At 43.2% G+C, this 20,489-nt stretch overlaps 1 protein-coding gene across 1 annotated transcript in view; it reads right to left on the minus strand.

The window, feature by feature from the left end:
• Positions 1 to 872: 872 nt before the first annotated feature.
• The window catches only part of lonp2 (lon peptidase 2, peroxisomal), a 20,030-nt gene continuing 413 nt past the window's right edge, over positions 873 to 20,489 (minus strand). The window contains exons 1-17 of the mRNA XM_035157281.2: positions 20,347 to 20,489; positions 19,043 to 19,178; positions 18,184 to 18,297; positions 15,661 to 15,792; positions 15,343 to 15,465; positions 15,100 to 15,260; positions 13,872 to 13,966; positions 12,396 to 12,514; positions 11,349 to 11,488; positions 9,030 to 9,171; positions 8,717 to 8,867; positions 7,345 to 7,471; positions 5,099 to 5,238; positions 2,976 to 3,064; positions 2,504 to 2,711; positions 2,126 to 2,316; positions 873 to 2,052 (exon numbers count right to left, since the gene is read on the minus strand). The exon at positions 20,347 to 20,489 is cut by the window's right edge and continues 413 nt beyond it. Coding sequence (XP_035013172.2) covers positions 1,822 to 2,052; positions 2,126 to 2,316; positions 2,504 to 2,711; positions 2,976 to 3,064; positions 5,099 to 5,238; positions 7,345 to 7,471; positions 8,717 to 8,867; positions 9,030 to 9,171; positions 11,349 to 11,488; positions 12,396 to 12,514; positions 13,872 to 13,966; positions 15,100 to 15,260; positions 15,343 to 15,465; positions 15,661 to 15,792; positions 18,184 to 18,297; positions 19,043 to 19,178; positions 20,347 to 20,489 — 2,442 coding nt within the window. The 3' untranslated portion in view covers positions 873 to 1,821. The remainder of the gene's footprint in view (positions 2,053 to 2,125; positions 2,317 to 2,503; positions 2,712 to 2,975; positions 3,065 to 5,098; positions 5,239 to 7,344; positions 7,472 to 8,716; positions 8,868 to 9,029; positions 9,172 to 11,348; positions 11,489 to 12,395; positions 12,515 to 13,871; positions 13,967 to 15,099; positions 15,261 to 15,342; positions 15,466 to 15,660; positions 15,793 to 18,183; positions 18,298 to 19,042; positions 19,179 to 20,346) is intronic.

Consider the following 20,489-nt stretch of genomic DNA (forward strand, 5'->3'; position numbering starts at 1 on the left):
CCAAAGATCTGCACGTTCCAACTTCTTTCATTTTTATAAAGTGAAATATAAACCACACACACACCCATAATAAACTCTCCCTGATGATCCTCCCGGGCTTCACTCCACTTAAACTCTTAAATATCTGGTTTCATGTCCACGATGCTAAAATATTTATATATGAAGAAGTGGACGGGAGGGTTGACCCGACATGTCTGGATTTGTCTTTAAACATGTCGGGTCAACCCGCCCTTCATCCCCCCCTTTCCTGCCCTCATGTGGTCACAGGGGTCCACACCCTGGTGGCAGTGGGCGAGCTGCCAGCGTGCCCAGCGGAACTCTGGGTAATTATGTGGAGGTTCAGGTAATCTAGTCAGCAGAGTGTGTGGTCAGAGGGGAGGGAGGGGGGGGCTACAAAGGGAGTTCTAATACTGGGGTTCCACTGAGACTGGGTGTGACTCACATACACAGAACCTACATGAGCCACATGTGAACTCTGAGGTTTTCATGTCGTGACCACGAAGGAGCGAAGAGACGAATCAAAGTCTGGACGAGGAGATGGTGATGGATGTGGTGGCAGAGAAGGAGAAGAAGAAGAAGAGGAAGAGGAAACATCTGCAGAGCTGCTCTGATAAATCCTCTAAGGTCAAACAGCGCCCCCTGGAGGCTCATGCGTTTGTTACATCCCAAAAGGAAAAAAAAGGGATGGAACCCAGGATGGAGGCTGATGAAACAGTTCAAAGGAAATATTCATAGTTATAAGTTGATGCTGTTTCATGTCAGACCTGTGGAACGGAGTTGGATCCATTTGTTCTGCTTCATGGTGGATTTATCTCAGTTTTACGTGCACAAACAAACACGTGTGTATTTAACGTGGTCGAAATAAAGCAACATTTCAAGTTTTTAAGCATCTTTAATTTAACGTTATCTACTCAGACACAAGTGGTTTAGTATGAAATCACAGTTTTTAAAGTCAGTACGTTTGCCACATCACACGTGTGTCATGTTAGTGGGAGGAATAATCCAGGTGATAGTCAGATCCTCAGCAGAATCACAACCTGGTGTCACAGCAACAGAGTCACAGACATTTACCTCCGTGTCAACGTGATGACACGGAACTGAGGGTTATTCCCTAAATGTCGAGAATACAGTGAAAATATTACAAGATTAAAAGTTGTAATCTTATGTTAATAAAGTCATAATATTACGAGAATTAAGTTGTAATATTTCAGGAAAATAAATGAATTTTACAAATAAAAATCTTAATTTTACAAGAATAAAGCAATAATATTACAAGAAAGAAAGTTGTAATTTTACAAGACTAAAGGCATCATACGAGAAAGAAAACCACAATTTTATGACAATAAGAAATCATAATTTTATAAGAACAAAGTGATTTCAGAGAAAAACATCAAATTCTCCTGCTGCTTATTTTCTAGATAATTTATTTTTCTTTGTTCTTGAGATATTTCGACTCTTTTCTTGTTAAATTATAACTTTTCTCATAAAATTGACTTTTTCTTAATGAACCACAACTTTTTAAAATTTTCCTCATTAAATTATGATTATTCTTGTAATTATTCTTATTCTGAAAATGTCTTTTTAATCTTTAACATGACCCTAATAATCCTTCGTATATTGCATAGAAACCTCCACAATATAAATTCCTTTGTCGTGAGTGGTCACAAAAATTGCACAAGTAATAAAATACAAAATCTGCATAAGTAATTTGCTAATAAAGCTAAATTCCACGGAGCTGAATTAGAGTCTGAACACTTGTGTCTGTGTAACTTTTAATCTCGAACAGTCTTGAAGTCGCTCGTCCAGTCGCTCGCCGCCCTGTCACAGTTTGCTGCTCAGCTGAGGGGGCGTGTGCGCCTGGTCCGTCCCAGGGAACCCCCCGTCGAAAGCGGCGTTCAGGACCTCGTCCAGGTTTGCAGCCGTGACGAAGTCCAGGTCGGCTCGGACGTTGGCTGGAAGCTCCTCCAGGTCCTTCTGGTTGCGCTGCGGCAGGATGACGCGTTTCACTCCCGCCCTGTAGGCCGCCAGGACTTTGTCCTTGATCCCGCCCACCTGAGAACGACAGGCCAATCCAGTCAAGCGTGTGTCCAAGGTTTGAATCCTTGTGTTAAATGTGATCACTCACCGGCAGCACCAGCCCTCTGAGCGTGATCTCTCCTGTCATGGCAACGTCTGATCTGACCAGGCGGCTGCTAAACAGCGAGGCCAGGCAGGTTACTATGGTAACACCGGCGGAAGGGCCGTCCTTGGTGACAGCTCCGGCAGGAAAGTGGAGGTGGATGTCGGTTCCTTCTAAAGGATCTGGCCCCCCCACCACTGTTCAAACACACAATGTGCTCTCATTTTAATTTGCCTCCATCACGTTTACTGCAGATTATTTGTATCTCTATTACAGCATGTACTACATTTACATCTGTGTGTGTGTGTGTGTGTGTGTGTGTGTGTGTGTGTGTGTGTGTGTGTGTGTGTGTGTGTGTGTGTGTGTGTGTGTGTGAGAACTCACTGTTGGTGAGCTGGTAGGTTTTGGCGTTGGCCCGGAGCCAGCTGATGGCCAGATGGGCGGACTCTTTCATCACGTCTCCCAGCTGACCGGTCAGAGTGAGCTGACCCTCTCCCTCCATCCGACTGGCCTCCACAAACATGATCTCCCCCCCGAGCGGCGTCCAGGCCAAACCCAGAGCGACGCCGGGCAGGATGAACCGCTCCGACACCTTCCAAACCACACACACAGATATACATTTAAACATCTGTAAAACTGTATTCGGGGGAATAATCGGGAGAACGATTCAGGAATGAAGTGAAACATGAGGCCGACATGACCTGAGAGAGACGTGAGATGAAAATGCATGAGGCAGAGTGAGTGATGTGTCGAGGGAGGAGAAGAGAAGATATGAGAGGAAAAGAGAATCATATCATATTCCACATTATAGTGTATGATGACAGCTGGAGCGGCTGCTGGATTTGACCCCGCCCACCTCCATCTCAAACAGCGGAGGGCCCAGGATGTCTGTCAGGGCGATGTGGTCGATCACAATGGGCATCTCTGGGGGGGCCGCCGCCTTGTCTGAAAAAACACACACAGACACACACACACACAATCAGTTCAACTGGTGTCACTGTAGATCAGAGATCTGCCCCCTGAGGTCGGAGTGGAGCCACCGCTCATCTGCAGCAACATCAGTTCAGCAGCTGCAGCAGCGCAAAGTGTCAAACAGCTGGAAGGCGTCTTCACAGCCTCCAATCACAGAGCGACACGTCGTCACCAAACCAGGAAGTGGCTGAAAAACGGCCGACCGGCCATCACAGGTCAGTGAGACCAAAAAATTCTTAAACAAATCCAAATGTCAAAGTGTTTTTCTTTGGCCGGTTCTCCGTCCTCACACCAGGTTCCAATGAAACTGTCTCAGGAGTCGATGGAGGTGCCAGAATAAACGTTTCTGTTTTTCATGTTTCTGGACTCGAGTTGTTCAAAAGGGACATGGGCCCAAAAAGAATCCATTAAAATCCAGGAGAGCAAGTTTTATTTTTTCCAACTTTCTGTAACATTGCAAGATGCTTTTGACACTTTCACCAATTTGCCAGTGAATAATTTATGGGTCTGGTAGATTTAAAGAACAAACATCTATGAGTGTGTGAACTTCCTGATTCACTTTAAGTGGACTGTTGTTCCTGGGCTGAGGTGTGTGTTCTACTGGGAGGGGGGAGAGAGAGAGAGAGAGAGAGAGAGAGAGAGAGAGAGAGAGAGAGAGAGAGAGAGAGAGAGAGAGAGAGAGAGAGAGACTGAGCCTGGAAAATCAGCTGTTTATACAAACACACACACACGATGACGTTATGCAAAGATGCACAGAAAACCAAATATGGAGACGTACATAAACACAGAGCATCTCCATGGAAACATGCAAACCACAGCTCTGTTCTCTTCGGTCTCTTCCTCTTTCATTTCTCTCGAACTAAATTCATTTTCATCCTTCACAATGTTTTATGGTTCACAGCAACGAGATCTGCTGTTTTCATCACAATCACCTGGAGACACGTTCTAATCTCGTGGGAGTTCGACAGACAAACAAACAAACCTTGGCTTGTGCTTTTAGTATGAAAAGCAGATGAGGAGGAGATAATATATAAAAGAGCCCGTCCCCAAATAAAAGCTGCTGCCAGGAGCTTTATTTTCTACTGGGGAGCAGCTGGCTGCACATTTTCCAGCTCATTACACAGCCACTGAAACATCATGTTGTGCTTACGAGGATCCGACGTCCCACAGCGGAGATATTAAACTGTTTTCTAATGATACCACTTGAATTACACACACGTAAACAGGCCCAACGTCACTTTGTAAATCCACACTCATTAAAGTGCCATGTTGAATACTCAAGGTTCTTCTTTCTGCACTTTTATTGATTTCCATTGAGACTCACTAGCACCACCTTGTGCCAGGCGGCTGTAATTGTCTCCTCTGCTGTGTAAACACCGTGCATGACAGGAACAGGAGATACGGCTCATTACCTCACTGCCGACTCTGTGGTCACCAGAGAGAAAGTTTAATTCTCTCACTTTGGAGTCTCATGTTGTCGAGAGGGATCCGTCACTTGTGATCACGTCTACAAAGATTTATCTGGAATATTCCTCTATTTCATAAAACCTCTCCTGAACGTAGATTGTGACCTTTGACCTCCTGTGTTTTTGTGTTGTTTCATGATTGTGATTCTTGTGCAAAATAGGAAACAATCTGTGAATCTATTGTTAAACAAACGTATAGATGAACGTGCTCCAGCTATAACAGAACCACGATGTTTGACTTTGATCAGGAACTGCTCCTTTTTTTTGCCTCCACACTTTCTTCTTTACTTTCATCAGTCCTTAGATCTTTATTCCAGAACTCTACTGCTTTCTTTTTCTGTGTTTCTCTGAACTCCAGCCTGCTCTTTAGATTTCTGTTATTCTCTTGTGGTCGTTGAGCATCTCTGAAGTTCAGGGTCGGGATGTTTCCTCTCCATCTTTGACAGAGAATCGTTTTCTGCTCAAACACAGGATCGTCGGTGTGACGGGTCAGGGAGAAAACCCGACACAGGGAGGCTGCGGGGTTCAAGCACAGACTCACCTCCTTGCTCTAAAGGCCCCTCTGGGACGGAAGCTTCTGTCTTTGCAACTCTGTGACCTTCAGCGACCTTCACGGCCACCGCGCGGCAGATGGCCCCGATCTTCCTCTCGAGGGAGCGCACACCTGCCTCTCTCGTGTACCTACAACAAACACAGACACACAAACAAACAGAGGGATTGGTGTGTATCTCTGCAGCGACAGGGTCTATTTGAATAAACCTGGAATCTATATAAAGGTAACAGATTTCTGCAGAGGTGTAAACGTCAGTACAGATGTTATCAGCTCAGGGTAAATGAAAATGAAACACAAATGAAAGATCTACACTGGTTTCAGACAGCAGTTCCAAACCCTTCACTTTACTGAGGTGTACATTGAATTGGAAATAGATAAAACTGCCATTTTGACCATGAATTGAAGATACATTTTTGAGTTTCAATTACAATTCAATCTGTTATTGAAACTACTCAAAGTAATGATGATTTAATAAATGAAGGTGAAAACTGGTCTCTATGATCCCTCTGATGATCAATAAGATTGATATAATAAAATTAACCATGTTTAAGTAACTGAATCATAGTCTTCTTTTAATTCTTTTCTTTTCTCACAGCGCTAAACTCAATCACATCAGTGTTGGTGCACACAGTGTGAACTGTGACTGTAGTGACGGCCTCTTGACTGAAACTAAGAATCATGTGGATCTGAATCAGACACATTAAGCATCACGAGAGGACAAAATGGCAAAAAGAAAATCGAAATCACTGCAAAACCAAAGTCTGCTTCATGTAGCAGCCGGACACTGGTTCCTGAATCTGCTGAATCATTACTATTTAAAGAGAAGCAGCCAGTGGAGCAGGGAGCGTCTCCTCCGGAGGACGAGCATCAAGCTGTCGGCTTTTGGCTGTTTCTATAGTAACCAGACCTGAGGGTGTTACAGAGGCGCTCCGCAGGTCGGCAGGAAGCATGACGCTCATCATCAATCAGGCTGTTTGGATTAGTGTTCACTGAATTCATGAAGATCACCAGGAAAATCACTCTGGTGCCGTGTTTGATAATTGGACGATCAGAAATGAAATGTGAAGAAGTGACGGTGACGGACAGATCAGTGTAAACTCAGGAACAGGAAACAGGAGGCCCATTGATGTTCTGAATCAAAAGGCGACTCTGAGAGAAATATGTTCAGAACACACTGAACCTTTTGACAATTCAATGATACGATTTCACGTTGGTCTCAGATGAGAGCTGCCAGCTGGCCGAGCGCTCGCCTCCACACACACTGGGACTGTCCTGCACTGGGGAAACAGCAGCAGCTCAGCAGTGAACACATTATATATGAAGACTACATCGATCTGAGGACTTTAATGTAATGTGAGAAAAACATTCATCCAGTTCATCTCTCAAATTCTCACTCATTGAGATCAGCTCCTTCAATGTGCCTGATTATTTTTTTATAAAGATCCATGAATTATTCCCTGGAAAATCAAGATCAATGTGAGAGTTTCTCCAGTTCAACAGTTTAACAACTTGGCAATAAAAGCTTTCAAACTAGTTTTCTCGACCCCTCTAAAGACCCTGGAATGTCTCAGCCGTTTGGACACAGCTGTCCACAGCTACTTCTTCATGAAGCTGCTTTTATCATTATCATCTCTCCGTGTTGCCTCTGGTTTCTCAGAGCTGCTACACATGCAGCCTGAACGCACTTCACTGCCAGCTCTGCATGAGATCCAGAGGACGCCACTGATTATTTGGCTCCACTTAAATCGCTCCTCTCAAGCTTCCTTATTCATCCTCATACAAATATTCCTAGAGTCCAGAGAAGCCAGACTTCCAAGAAGCCCCTGTGCCCTGCCAAGAAAAAGTCCAAACCCCATATCTGCATAAAACAACCTCACATTTTTCCTTTTTTGATCTTTGTAGCGATTAAACAAATGAGATATTGCATCAAGTGAACCTCACAGGCGCCGAGTCAGAGATTTAGTTTCCTCCTTGCATTCAGGAGTCTAGGCCAAACCAAGCTCATCAGCGCCTGGGGGTCCACAGACATATTTCACAGAAAGTCAGAAGTGGTATCAACGTTTTTACTGTATAATAATCACAGCAAATAACATGAATAAATGCATTTCCCCAAAATGTTAAAATGTTCCTTTATCAACCTGGAAAAACAGTTTTGAGTGAGCGGTCTGTCATCGTCAGTTCCTGCAGAAAAACCACGAGTAAGAAGTTGACGGAGCACTTCTATAGTTACTTACCTGCTGATTATGGCCTGCGTGGTGTCCTGTGGTATATGCAGCTGCTGAGGTGTTAGTCCGTGCTGCTCCAGCTGGTTTCGGATCAGGTGACGATGAGCTATCTCCACCTTCTCCTCCTGAGTGTAGCCTGAAACAATACACAGTGGAAAACTAAAGAAGAAGAACCAGAGATGTGATCAGTCTTTATTCTACACATCTCCTCGCCAAAATCTGGCACCTGTATTACCCACAATGCAACTTGACCATCAACAGTTTAGTCCATAGATTGGATATAAAAATGGTCGAAGGATTCAGGTCCAGAAAGTGAAGCCATAGCTGAAGTGCCTGAAACATATTTTCTCTCAAATGACCAGCAGAGGGCGACTCCATGGTTGTTTGTATAGAAGGTTATGAGAAAATTACTCTGCTTCTCAATATAGCATCAGTTTCAAGTCTTCTTCACTACAGGATGATGTTCAAGTAGATGATGCATGGACACAGAGTGATTGACAGCTTGTACCGTCCAATAGGTGCAGGTCAAAGATGTAAAGAGTGCCCTCCTGACTTGAGTGTCAGGAGATAAGGAGCAGAGGTCTGGTGATCTCACTTCTCTCTCACTTCACACTCCCCCTTTTCAAACTTGGTATATTTCATCCCCCGTCGACAATTCATCAGACCCAACACATGTCCCTGCGGAGCCACGAGAAGACTTTCTCTTCGGCGTACGCAGCTGTGCTGTCCAACACCTGCACAGAGACTTTGACGTGTAAAGTTGTCGGAGTCGTCCTTTATACTGATGGTGAACGAGTGGGCTCCTCAGGTCTGGAGGCTTGAAGCGTTCCAACTCGGTTCTCTGCTGCACATCTTCACTCTGTCTCATCAATAAAGGCTTAATCCGTAAAATGATCTTTCTTTGTTACCTTAACCTAATAAATGAACTTAACCCGTTAGCTCAAACTTTAAGTGCAGAAGTAAGATGATCTCTCAGCTCAGGTCAGTTTGGGAGGAGCTTGCCCCACGTTTCACAGCTAAATTGTGCTGTGAGAAGGTAAAGTGGGAAGATCCACTCTCAGATCCACACTCAGTCACAGAGGAGAAACACCAGGGCAATGCCCACAGCTTAAAACCTTATATCTGATTTTAAAATCCTCAGTTGAGTCTGAAAACTGCCAGAAGACTTTTACAACTACACAGGAAAAGCGATCTGCAAACCTCAAGACCAGAAAAAACAAACCCAGGTCAAAACAGTTGAGCTGAACCTTGTCAAAACATTCAGATAAAGAATTGAAGTGTGAAAACTGGATAAAAATGTAAAATCCATCAGAATCTTATTCTAGATACACAGAAGGGTCAGTGAATCTATTGGATATGTTTGACCTGAACCTGAACCCACCTGGAACCTGCAGCACCTCCATCCGGTCCAGCAGGGCCGGGGGAATGGTTGCTGTGGTGTTTGCCGTGGCGATGAAGAGCACTTGGGAGAGGTCGAAAGCCACGTTGAGGTAATGGTCTGTGAAGCTGTGATTCTGCTCCGGATCCAGGACCTCGGGAAACATACGGACGTTGGTTTCAGTTCCTCACACTAAATCAAACTTAGATGGAAAAGTGAAGAAACTGAAGAACAGCAAAGGACAAAAACAATTAGAGGAGTAATGAGTCCTTATTAGCAAAGGGGGAGGTTCCAGACGGAAGAAGAGCAGACTCACCTCCAGCAGAGCAGCTGCAGGGTCTCCCTGAAGGCTCTTCCCCAGTTTGTCCACCTCATCCAACAGGAAGACAGGATTATTTACAGCCACCGTCTTCAAGCCGTTGATGATGCGACCGGGCATGCTCCCTACATACGTACGTCTGGAGACAGAGGCAGGGAATGAACTGCTGAGGTCCGGAGTAAAGGTTTCCTCTCGGATTCAAACAAGCTAAAGGCTCCGAAAGTACAAAACTGTATTCCACAGCTAAAAGCAAATATAGGCAGATATATATAATGTCAAGGTGACGTCAATTAGGCCTTTATCACATAACGAGGCACAAGAAAGACTGCAGACCTCCACCACGCCCCCTTACATTCAATCAGGCTGCACCAGATTCCACACACTCATGGATATCAGTCCCCTGATTGTACCTGATTGTTTTAATCAAGAAAGAATCCTGGATCTGCACTGACATTTAATGGGTTCCTTCTTGGTCCATGTTAAATCAATCAAATTTAACATGTATAGCCCATATTCACAAATTCCAATTTGTCTGATAGGACTTAACAAGGTGCAACATCCTCTGTTCTTAACCCTCAGCAAGAGTCAGGATAACTGACCAGAACTAAACCCTATTAACAGGGAGACTAGATTCTGCGTGTAACTGAACACGTCAACAAAATAAATAGATATTGAGTCGATTTTGCGAAATCCTGCTGACAGACAAATAAAGTAGAATGTTCTTCTTCATGGAAATCTGTTCAGTGGTTAATCCTGCAGACAACAGACAGACATGGGCGGTAACATAACCTCCGTGTCACAGTCAATGCTCGAACACGTGCTCGGAAATATCTGAATCAGTCGAACTGGACATTAAATCGACTCCAGCAGCTCAGTGTAATGTCCAAATGAATCCATGTGAGGATTGAGCAGGTCACCGTCACAGAATTCAAACGAGATTCTATCGTGCGAGCGTGTAAACCAAGACGATGACAACATGTGAGCGGTGGTTCCTCTCTCTGCGCCCCCCCCTCCTCACGAGCAGGTTCCCAGAAGGTGAGAACATGTCTCCTGTTGTGTTGGACGTGTGAAACAGAAACTCGGTGTCAAATTACCGACTGCAAGGGATCTTTAAGTGTTTAGGATTTAAAAGGCATGAAATGTGCAGCTTCTGAGGTTAAAACAAATAATAAAATCAACCACAAATCTACCAGAAGTGAGCGTCTTTAGAAGAATGGTTTTAGTTTTCACTTGAGCAAATAGGAAAATCGACCATTAAAGAACTTTCATCTTTATCTCTTGTCCCCCCCGCTGTTGGTATGTCCGACACACGTTTCTCATCTGACTGAGAGCGATGTTTATTCTTTATTCTTCCTTTAAAATGCCAAGATCTGCAATCTGAGATGAACTCTGAGATGCACACGGCACCGCAGCCTGAGGCTCTTCTATGGGCGTTGATGGGGCATTTGTCAAAGTTTATTGGGAACTTACGAAGACCTGTTATATTAATCTATATAAGAACACAGATGCAAACAATTCTGCAGTTTGAGAATGCGCCAAGTTTCTTAGAAAACTTCTTGAGAACCGATTTAAGAGAATTATTCAGGAGAAATTGGTGAATGAGGCCCAATATCTGTTGTGTTCAGATATGTCCACCAATGTGTCATTCAGTGTCACTCTGTATTTATTACTGTACGCACAGCGTTTTCCATTTCGCCAAATGTTTGATCAAACTTCAAATTAATTGATGACAAAAACAAAACCAGCAGAACATCTGATATTTTCTGAAAATCTTTAAAACTTCTTCAGACTTCTGCACGTTTGCTGTCATTGCCTTGAGATGTGAGAAGGTTTGTGGAAAACGCGTCTCCCCAGTGACACAGTCAGTCACGTACTGTGGCGGCACAAAGGTCCCGGGTTTGAATCCCTTGGTGGGAAAGTCGTACTTGCCAAAGACCTAGAAATTCATGCATGAAAAATCTAAATGCTCACAAGCTGCTTCCATCCTAATAATTCCCCTTGTGGTTTTCTAGTCTTTCTTATTGTTTGTCAGTGTGATTGTGATCGTGTTTGACATGTTATCTACATGTTTTACCACAGGAGTTCATGTTCCACTCAGCAGCAGAGAGTCCTGAGTTCGACTACACCATCAAAACAGCAACTGATGTGGGACACCGTTATATCCTGTGCTTCAATTATCTGTGTCCTGAGACTAACTTACTATATTTCCTTCTGCTAATGAAAAAAGGAAGCACCATCAAATTCAATAAAGATAAACTCCTCTTCTCCAAAACATCTGCTGTTCCAGACCCTCCTGTGGAGTCGCTCTGAGCCTACCTGTGTCCTCGGATGTCCGACTGGTCACAGACGCCTCCTAAAGCGATGCGGTGAAACCCTCGGCCCAGAGTCCTGGCGATGGAGCGTCCCACACTGGTCTTACCGACTCCTGGGGGCCCCACAAAGCATAGAATCGGGCCCTGAAGGCAAAACAGGGGGAACACATGTGAGGCATGAAATAAAGGGGCGGAAAATTTTCGGTAAATTTCCGGAAACCTTCCATGGGAAGTTAAGCTCGGCAATTTTGGGAATTTTGAAAAAAAAAAATTACCGCAAATTAAAAGCTGAGCAATAAAAACGTCATTCAAAACTCTATTTTAAAGATGTATGGAATGCAGCACACGCTGCACATTGAATTTCAACCCTGCACTGTGCATTCTTCCATCACATGCTCAGATAATTCCCAGCATCCTGCACACTACTGCATTAGCCCAAGGACTAGTCAGGGAAATTTTGATGATATTACTGGGGAAAATATATCAGCATGCTGATTGAGGATTGTTCATCTAGCCTATTTCTATTCATTTATCCATCAATTGTAAAATATTTTTAAAGACGATTCCAATTGTTTAGCTAACTATTTATATCTCTGGCATTGCATTAGTGTTTTTTACAAGCTTTTTTCTCATCTTATTCTACAGAACAATGCTACGTGCACTATCTCATGTGTGGAGACATTTCACCCCAGCCAATGTAGAAGGAAAGGCTGTGTACATTTGCAAATACTGTGCAAAGACCTATGTTAAGAATGCCACAAAGATGCAGAAGCATATAGTCAAGTGCCCAAAGTTTCCTCAGGGCTCAAACCAGCTTATGACAAAACAAAATGTTTATATTTATGTCTGTATATGACAAGGTAAATACAGTTAGTATAAATTACCCACAAAATTTCCAGTTTATTCCCGTTAATTCCCGTTAATTCCCTTATATTCCCGTATATTCCCGTTAATTCTCATGGAAAGTTTCCAACTTTGAATATTCCTGGAATTTTGCAACCCTAATAACACATAAGATTTGCCTTTATATATATTTAATAGGCTGCAGCACCTTGAGTGAAGTCTTGAGTTGCCTGACAGCCAGGTACTCCAGCACACGCCTCTTCAGCTTCTCCATGGCATAGTGGTCGTTGTCCAGCAGAGTGCGAGCAGATCGGATGTCCAGGCAGTCTGAGGAGGTGCGAGTCGGGTGAAAGAAAGCAAGGAGAGAGCATTAAAGTGAGCGGTGGTGAAGACAGAGAACCGGGGAGAGATTTACTGCAACTCGAGAAAATACGACGGAAGCTTGGACAGTAGAAAATGAGAGTTTACTACCAGGTGGAGCTTTAGAAACCAGCAGCTGCAGCTAATAATGAAAAAACACAAAGCACACACACGCACCAGAGAAGATGAAAGATGTCCCCCTGTCCGTCTGTTCAAGGAAAGATGTTTCTCCCAAACCGATATATAAAAGCACTTAAGGTTTATTCGCAGCTCATAATCTGTTTCTAACCTCCGAACCCTGCAACTGAATAAACTTTGCCCTGTTACTTATCAACGGTTCAGTCTGTGGTCTGCACAGACAGAGAAACAATGCAAAGTGGTGACTGTGGGTCTTTGTACAATACAAGTCCGTTTGTGAGATCCGCTGGCAGTGGGCCGTCATCGTTACTGTGGCTGGACACCACATAAACGTCATCTCCTTTGTGTGGAGCACCGCACTTTCCGTCCGAGTAATTTGATCAGCATGAAATTAAAATAGAAATGATTCTGGGTTCACATTTAGACGTGAGAGTTCCAGGATGACAGATCTGACCCATTGGCAAGATGTTTACAAATTTACATTTGACTCTATTCCACAATATCGGACACATCCACAGGTGCTGCAGGAGCTGATCTGTCAACCTGGCAACAGACACACATAGAATCCAATTTGTCTACAAAGTAAAAGCACAAGAATTTTAGTCTTTTCTGACACAAATCTATTTTTGGTGTTGATGCTGGTTGCAGATTTCTTTCTGAAACTGTAAAAACAACCGCCACTGCAACAAAGCACATGTTTATTCAATCACTGCACTTCCACGGGCTCTAAACATTACAAAAGCCGAGTTGTGCGATACATAGAGAGAGAGATTTCTGGAATCATTAGGTAGATGAAAATATTCATTAGATCACATTTAACTATTTGTTCAGTTAATATCATGAATTAAATCGTGAGTCAACTTAAGCGATGAACATCTTAAAAGAGAAGCTCATTGATCATTAACAGTTAATATTCAAATGGTTTCAAAAGCTCCAGCCGTACTTTGAGCAAATTACTGCATCAGTAAGATCCTGACTGAAGTATTTAACACAGTTATCACAACAATCTCTCAGTCACCACATGTCAAACATTACTCAGAATTAAAACATGAAGCATTCCTTTTGAATATGAAATGAATCTTTCGGCAGCAGCAAAGCAATAAAGCTGTGGTTCAAAGTAGCTAAAGAGCACAAAGAGGTTTTTTACCTGCCGACCTGGATGTTTCAAAAGGTCACCTTCATTTACCTTTAGTGTTTTTACTCCACGGCAGCTCAACCATCAGATCCAAGTAGTTTCTGGTCAGGGCAGACTCAGGCATGGACTGAGGCATCTTCTTCAATCTGAAAACAGATGACAAAGATTCATTTGAACATCTGGGCCTGTTGTTTGTGACAGATCGGTCTTTTTTTTTATTATTTAAGACTAAACCACATGAGAGCGGTGATTTAAAAGATCAAAAGTGCTAAAGACGGTTCAAAAGCTTTAAAATGTTGGATTCTTACTAATGTTTGACTTTTCTTCTCAGAAAAAGGGATCTCAATTTAATTCAATAATACTTGATCTGCATGAAGTACACAAAAGCAGCTGCAAATGTCTTTGACTGCGTTTACATCTGCTGCGAAAATGTGTCTCGTATCCAGATTCTTTTCACATTTTAGCCTGATTGCATTTACATCTGGCGTTAATGTGCGTCTGCAGCCTGAGGTCTGATCGCTCACTGTCCGGCTCACGTCCTCCACTTATCTGCACCAGTCCAAGATAACAGAACGCAAAAAAAAAACATAGAAGTAGAAGAATAGAGGAAGACGGAGGTCATCCGTGAAGCTTTGTTATTGTGTCTGCTTGCTTTGTGATTGGTCCAATCCCAACTCCATTCATGAGTGAATTCGTGAAAAAAACGTGCACGCTAAGAAGAGCACTGCTTCGTGTTTGTTCTGACTACCGGCTGCTGCCGCCTCACTGGTTTGGAGCAGTTGCTCTTACATATCTCCACCCATCACAACATCCCTTTACAACTTTCATGTGGAGTTTTGTGCAAAACCACAAATTAACCTACATTAAATTGTAAGTATAGAGTGAATATAAAGAAGGACAACGTGTCTCCACTTCATCTCGTTGTACAAAATTTAAATATCCCAGATACGGGTGCCACCATTTTGCTTATTCAAACCAGAATAAAAGCAAACTTATGGAAAAATAGAACACCCATGAGTGTGATAAGAACTACCTTAAAATGACAGATGCCAATTTTGAAAAAGACGTGTGTAGTTTGGTCAATGTCTTATATGTGGACATGGAGGACTTTGTGACCTATACCGCAGCCAGCCACCAGGGGGCGATATAACTGAGCTCATGTCATGTCTTCCGTCTTTGACTACAGTCCAGGGGCTGTATGTGTGAAGTATTTGAAATAAACCTTACTTACTCATAATAAGTTTTAAGATTTAGGTAAAAAAAAAAAAAGAAAGCTCACCTCTTGAGCTCTTTCAGACAAACTCTGAGAGCAGCTTCAGGCATGTTGGCTGCATGAATCTTCCTCTCCAGGACGGAGGTGTCATCTCCATCATCTTCATCCTCCTCGTCCACATTGAACTGCCGGCCTGGGAACACACCACCTTTACGCACCGATAACACCTGATTGGACGATGAGAGATCATGAGGTATACACTGTGCACACACACACACACACACACACCAAAATGCAGACGTCAGTTACCCTCTTCTCATTATCAGGACTCTTCTTCCTGGTCTTCTGCAGTAGATTCAGTCCGTCTATCTGTCTGGTCAACATGGACAGAGCCGTCTTAAAACGGTCCTCCAGGCTCACCGCATCCAAGACCTTCACAGCACAAGACGGTAAATAAAGCACCGGTCATTTATGTTTTGGAAATCAACACTTTGTATTTGTGTCTCTCGCCCCAGTCAGCAGAAGCTTCAAGGATTCATACAAGCTCCCTATGAGCCTGCACGACATTTCAGAGCAGCTGATAGTGCTCGTTTTTTACTGACACACACATCGAAAGTGTCACCTCACCTGGAGTTTCTCCTTGTTTGAGGTTCGGATCATGGAGGCGACCACATCAGGCAGCGTTTCCCTGGGCAGACTGTCCAGCAGACGCCTGAACTTAGCCACCACTGGAACGGACATGTCCAGCATCCCTAACAACTACACACACACACACACACACACACACACACACACACACACAGAGTGGAGAAACAGTGGAACTTGATTTACTGACACAATTAAGCAAGTGGGTAGTTGTTACGATCCATCACCAGTTAAGTCCATATTGGAAAAGGTTTCTTGTTACTTTGACAAATTTCAAGATTCAAAAGGTCCGTTGAGAGTTTCCAGGAACACGCCCAGTGGGAGTGGGACCAGCTTTATCATGAACAGAGAACGCAAAGACAGACGTCAAGCCTTAAATGCAATTTGATTCATTTGCTGAATGAAGAATGAGCTTGTTAGTGCTTAGGAACTTGAAGGTTTGACAAAGTCCATGTGCTGCAACCTGCAAGACCAGAGAGAAGAAACAAGAGAGGGCAGTATTTGAAAGTATTGTCTGTTGATGACTTGAAACAAGGTAATTTACACCGTGTTTTAAATATCCGCAGATATCTTCACGGACCCTCGGACACACAATCGTGTAGCTAAGTCCGCTAGCATCGCCACTTCTAGTGGACATTTAGGCTTAAAACACGGTGTAAATGACGCCGTTTCGACCCGAATATAAATGTCGGGGCTTGCTGACACTTGGATGACAGCACAGGAGCAGTACGGAGGCATGTTGAGTTTTTTTTCTGTTGTTTAATTACGTCTGAAGTCTTGGTCACCATTGACTTCAATTGTTTCAATTGCACACCTGAAGTTTGTCAAACAGCAGCTTGACACTACACAGCACTACTGCGAAAAATGTGTTGTGATGAAACTAAGATCTTATAAACGCTGTGAGAAAGAGCAGTGCAAAAAAATATATAATTACTTTAAGGCAACACTTAAATACAGTGGAGACAGGATCACGAACTGCTCCTCTGCCCCTGAGCGACAACAGCTTGGCACGAAGGAGAGGAAATGAGCTCCCAGGGTGGCTGTCTGCAGCTGAAGCTCAGGAGACACTGGGTGATACCACAACACAATGACCCTCAATACCGGAGTCAATCTGCTGCTTCAACGAGCTGGTCCTGAGAATACGGCCGAGCCAAAGCTGTTGTGTGTGTGTGGCAGCGGGGGGGGGGAGACTCTGATGTAGCTCACACTACATGTTCATCAAAACTGTTTTATTGGAATCCAAACCTAATAAAGTAGAGAAGCCGGCTGGACTTAGATGGTAATCTGCCGTTTGGTCACTTCCCAGAGGTTTTCATGTACGAACCTGGAGGCAGCGGAGAAAACGAGCAGACGGGCCCTTTGCCTACATTGGTGTTTGTGTTTGTGTCATTACCTGTTTACCTTTCAAATTGTTTATCTTCTACATCTCACAGAGTCACATAGCTGCCAGGCTCCTGTGTCGACACTCCTCCCCCCCCCTCGCTTTTTTAAGATTTGAGATCTATACTGACTTCATACTGGGACCTTCAGGAATCCAATTGATGGAAATCCTTCAGAGCGCCAAAGAACTTTAATCCCTACAACTCAGTAGAAAGAAAGAATTCCCACGACAGAGCTTCGAGTCCAGCCGTCAGAAATTAGCAGGAAAAAGTTAATTTATCTTTTTAAGCGAGCAAAACATAATTAAAGAGAAAACATTAATGACGTGAAATCAGAATAATGAGAGGAAATGGTCTGATATCAAACGACTTGCTAAAAAAACGTCTTATAACCCAGTTGGTGATGTTTGGCTCTCAGGTGAAACCTGAAAAGTGACTTGCATTAAGACCCTGAGGCAGAGAGCTTTGAGTTGTCAAGACGAGAAAAGTGCTCAATAAATACAGACCATTTACCATTTACAGCAAAACTGCTCAGTGTCATAAAACATTAAGTGATCGATATCTAACTAAGTACGACCAAAGTCAAAAGTGAGATTCCATTTCTTATTTACGTTTGATTTGGAGCCCGAACTTCCACATATGGATATTTGCCCATTCCAATATAAGGGAGTGAAAAATTCCAATAGTGATATGAAACCAGAAAGATGTGATTATCAAACCCTTATTATAAAGAAATGTATCGATAATTTGCAGATTAAGCATAAACGTTATCATAAATAATGATAAACAAATAAATGACCAGTGCAGAGAGCCTGTTATTTAAACTCTGTGGGGTTGTTATCAAGTCTATTGAATTAATTTGGTTTGTTAATAATGAGCCCAAAATATAATTTTATTTATCAATTCACTGTTTTCTTCCCTACATCTGATTAGACAAACAATCGATAATAATAAACCTTTTAAAAACTAATGTCACACACACACACACACACACACACACACACACACACACACACACACACACACACACACACACACACACACACACACACACACACACACACACACACACACACACACACACACACACACACACACACACACACACACACAAGACAACACATACCTGTACAGCCGTCTGGTAGAATTTCTCAGACAGCTCCCCCAGCTCCCCATCATCAGTGGTGACGCCCTGTGGTGCCGGTGTCGTGTACTGCTCCAGTTTATCCAACTGCTCCACCTGCAATTTCATTAATTTGAGACCTCTGCGTTTTTAATCTTATATTACCTCCAAAAAAAGGGACTATTACAAATAATTACTCCCCCAACGTTCCACTGGGAGTAATCATATGAGGAGATCAAGGATGCCCTGTGGAGTTTCTGGCCTCCAGTGGTCTTGTATAGCTGTGTTTTCATTAATGGGTCCCTCATTTGTTTGTCTCACACACATTCCTGATACACAGTCACTTTAAACTCTAGTTGACAGTTGTCAGCGGTAAAGTGCAAAGACATGTAGCAATAGTTTGTAGAATTAATTTGAGAGCAAACACGAGTTTTGACAGCCGATGATCCTCCAGCAACTGTTTGGCCTCAGGGATAAACGTGATGTGTTTTCATGTGCGACACAGAAAGTAAAACATGACTTTGTTTGTTCACCAGAGAAACTACGCAGGACACATTAACATACTCTCTGAGATCAGTTAAATGAATTAGGTGCAGCGACTTTCACTAGATGACCAATATACTGACTTCACAAAGCAGGATGTCATCTTTCATTTAAAAAAAATCAATCTCCCATCAATTTAATTCGATTTAATTCAATTTAATCAATTCAATGTCTGATCTCACTCACCCACAACCCCATGAAGCTGTTCACAAACTTAATTATATCACTGAAAGAGTTCAGTGAAACTCATGAATATTAGGTTAATCTCCAAATGTTTGACATTCTCAGATTCGTGAGACAAAGTCTAATAAGTTTCTACCTCTGCCAGGACGAAGGGTCTCTCCTTCAGCAGACCTGACACACTGAAGCGGCACAGTCCGGTGATGAGGAGGGTGAAGTGGGGCTTGGGCCAGTTGCTGCCCACCACCTGCACCGCGATCCCCGCTGTTCCAATCCTACACGGAGACAGAGCGCATGTCAGATGGTGCGTTAGACACGGGAGGTAAGTGTTGAGAGACGACTCACTTAAAGATAACCACAGGTGTATGTAAAGATGGACGACGTGAAAGCTCCTCGCAAGTGAACCCTGAACATCTGGGTCGACCCCAGTGAGGCCAGGCTACGGTAGAGGTCATAACCCTCCATGTTAACGCATCCAAATTTACATTTTAAGACAGAGAAATAATAACACAAATAGAAAAACGAATGCATTCATTACCATAACTATTTAAATTATATTCATCAACCGTTCATTCACTTGACAGGCGTATGAGTCAACAGTCTCTAATTAAGTTTTCTTTTTTTCAGAAGAAAACAAACTTTTTTAGAATAAAAGTAGTGAATTTATTTTACAGACTATTTACAATAATTTGTTGTCCTGACAGAGTGTTTGGTGATTTAAACCAACCCCCACACACACAAAATGTGTTTGGGATTAGTTCCTCACAGTCACAGGGGTCAGTCACCACAGTTACATTCATCAAAGACGGAGAAGGCTCATTTTAAATCAAGGACACGTGTAATGAGTGAAAAGTTGAATAACAAACATGAAATTCATCTATTCCACTTCTATATCCAAGTTATATGTCTTTATGAGCCAGATTGACAATGACCACCTGTCTGACACTGAACGTGAATAATTCAGAGGAAAAGCTGTGTCACAAAGACAAACAGTTATAACTGATGAAAGGTCAAAGTCCACTGCTCTGTGACAGCGGGGCCGTTTGTGAACTGTAGACTTTTCTACAACTCGGGAACAAAAATCACACACATTATATAACCTGTGCATGTCCCAAACATACAAATGGGTATAACTACTGACTAGTTGTTTTAGAAGCAGAGTAAATAACCTGAAAGTAAATAGTGGACAGAGACACGACCAGTTAGAGGAGAGTCAACAAACAGAATATTGTCTTTAAACACGTTTTCTCTCTTGTCAATTAATCATAATCAATATCATCATCATCATCATCAGCCTCTTTGTGTTTGCATGTAGGTGAATTCTCTTGGCCCCACGTTGAGGCTCCTGCACGTCTAACTGTGCTCACACCCCCTCCACCCCAAAAAACAAAGTCAAAGGTTCAGAGAGCGGCTCCATGGCAGCTGCGGGACTGAGTGAGTTACTTGTGCAGCGGGGGCAGGTCGTCGGTGTCGTGCTCCGGGTCCCTGGTGTTGGGGATCAGTCCGATGATGGTGCTCTTCAGCGAGGTGCCTCTCAGGAGCCGCTGGCTGACCAGGTGCATGTTCCTGGGGGAGTCCACGCTGAA

Source organism: Hippoglossus stenolepis, chromosome 5, assembly GCF_022539355.2.
Source record: "Hippoglossus stenolepis isolate QCI-W04-F060 chromosome 5, HSTE1.2, whole genome shotgun sequence".
Classification (NCBI taxonomy): domain Eukaryota; kingdom Metazoa; phylum Chordata; class Actinopteri; order Pleuronectiformes; family Pleuronectidae; genus Hippoglossus; species Hippoglossus stenolepis.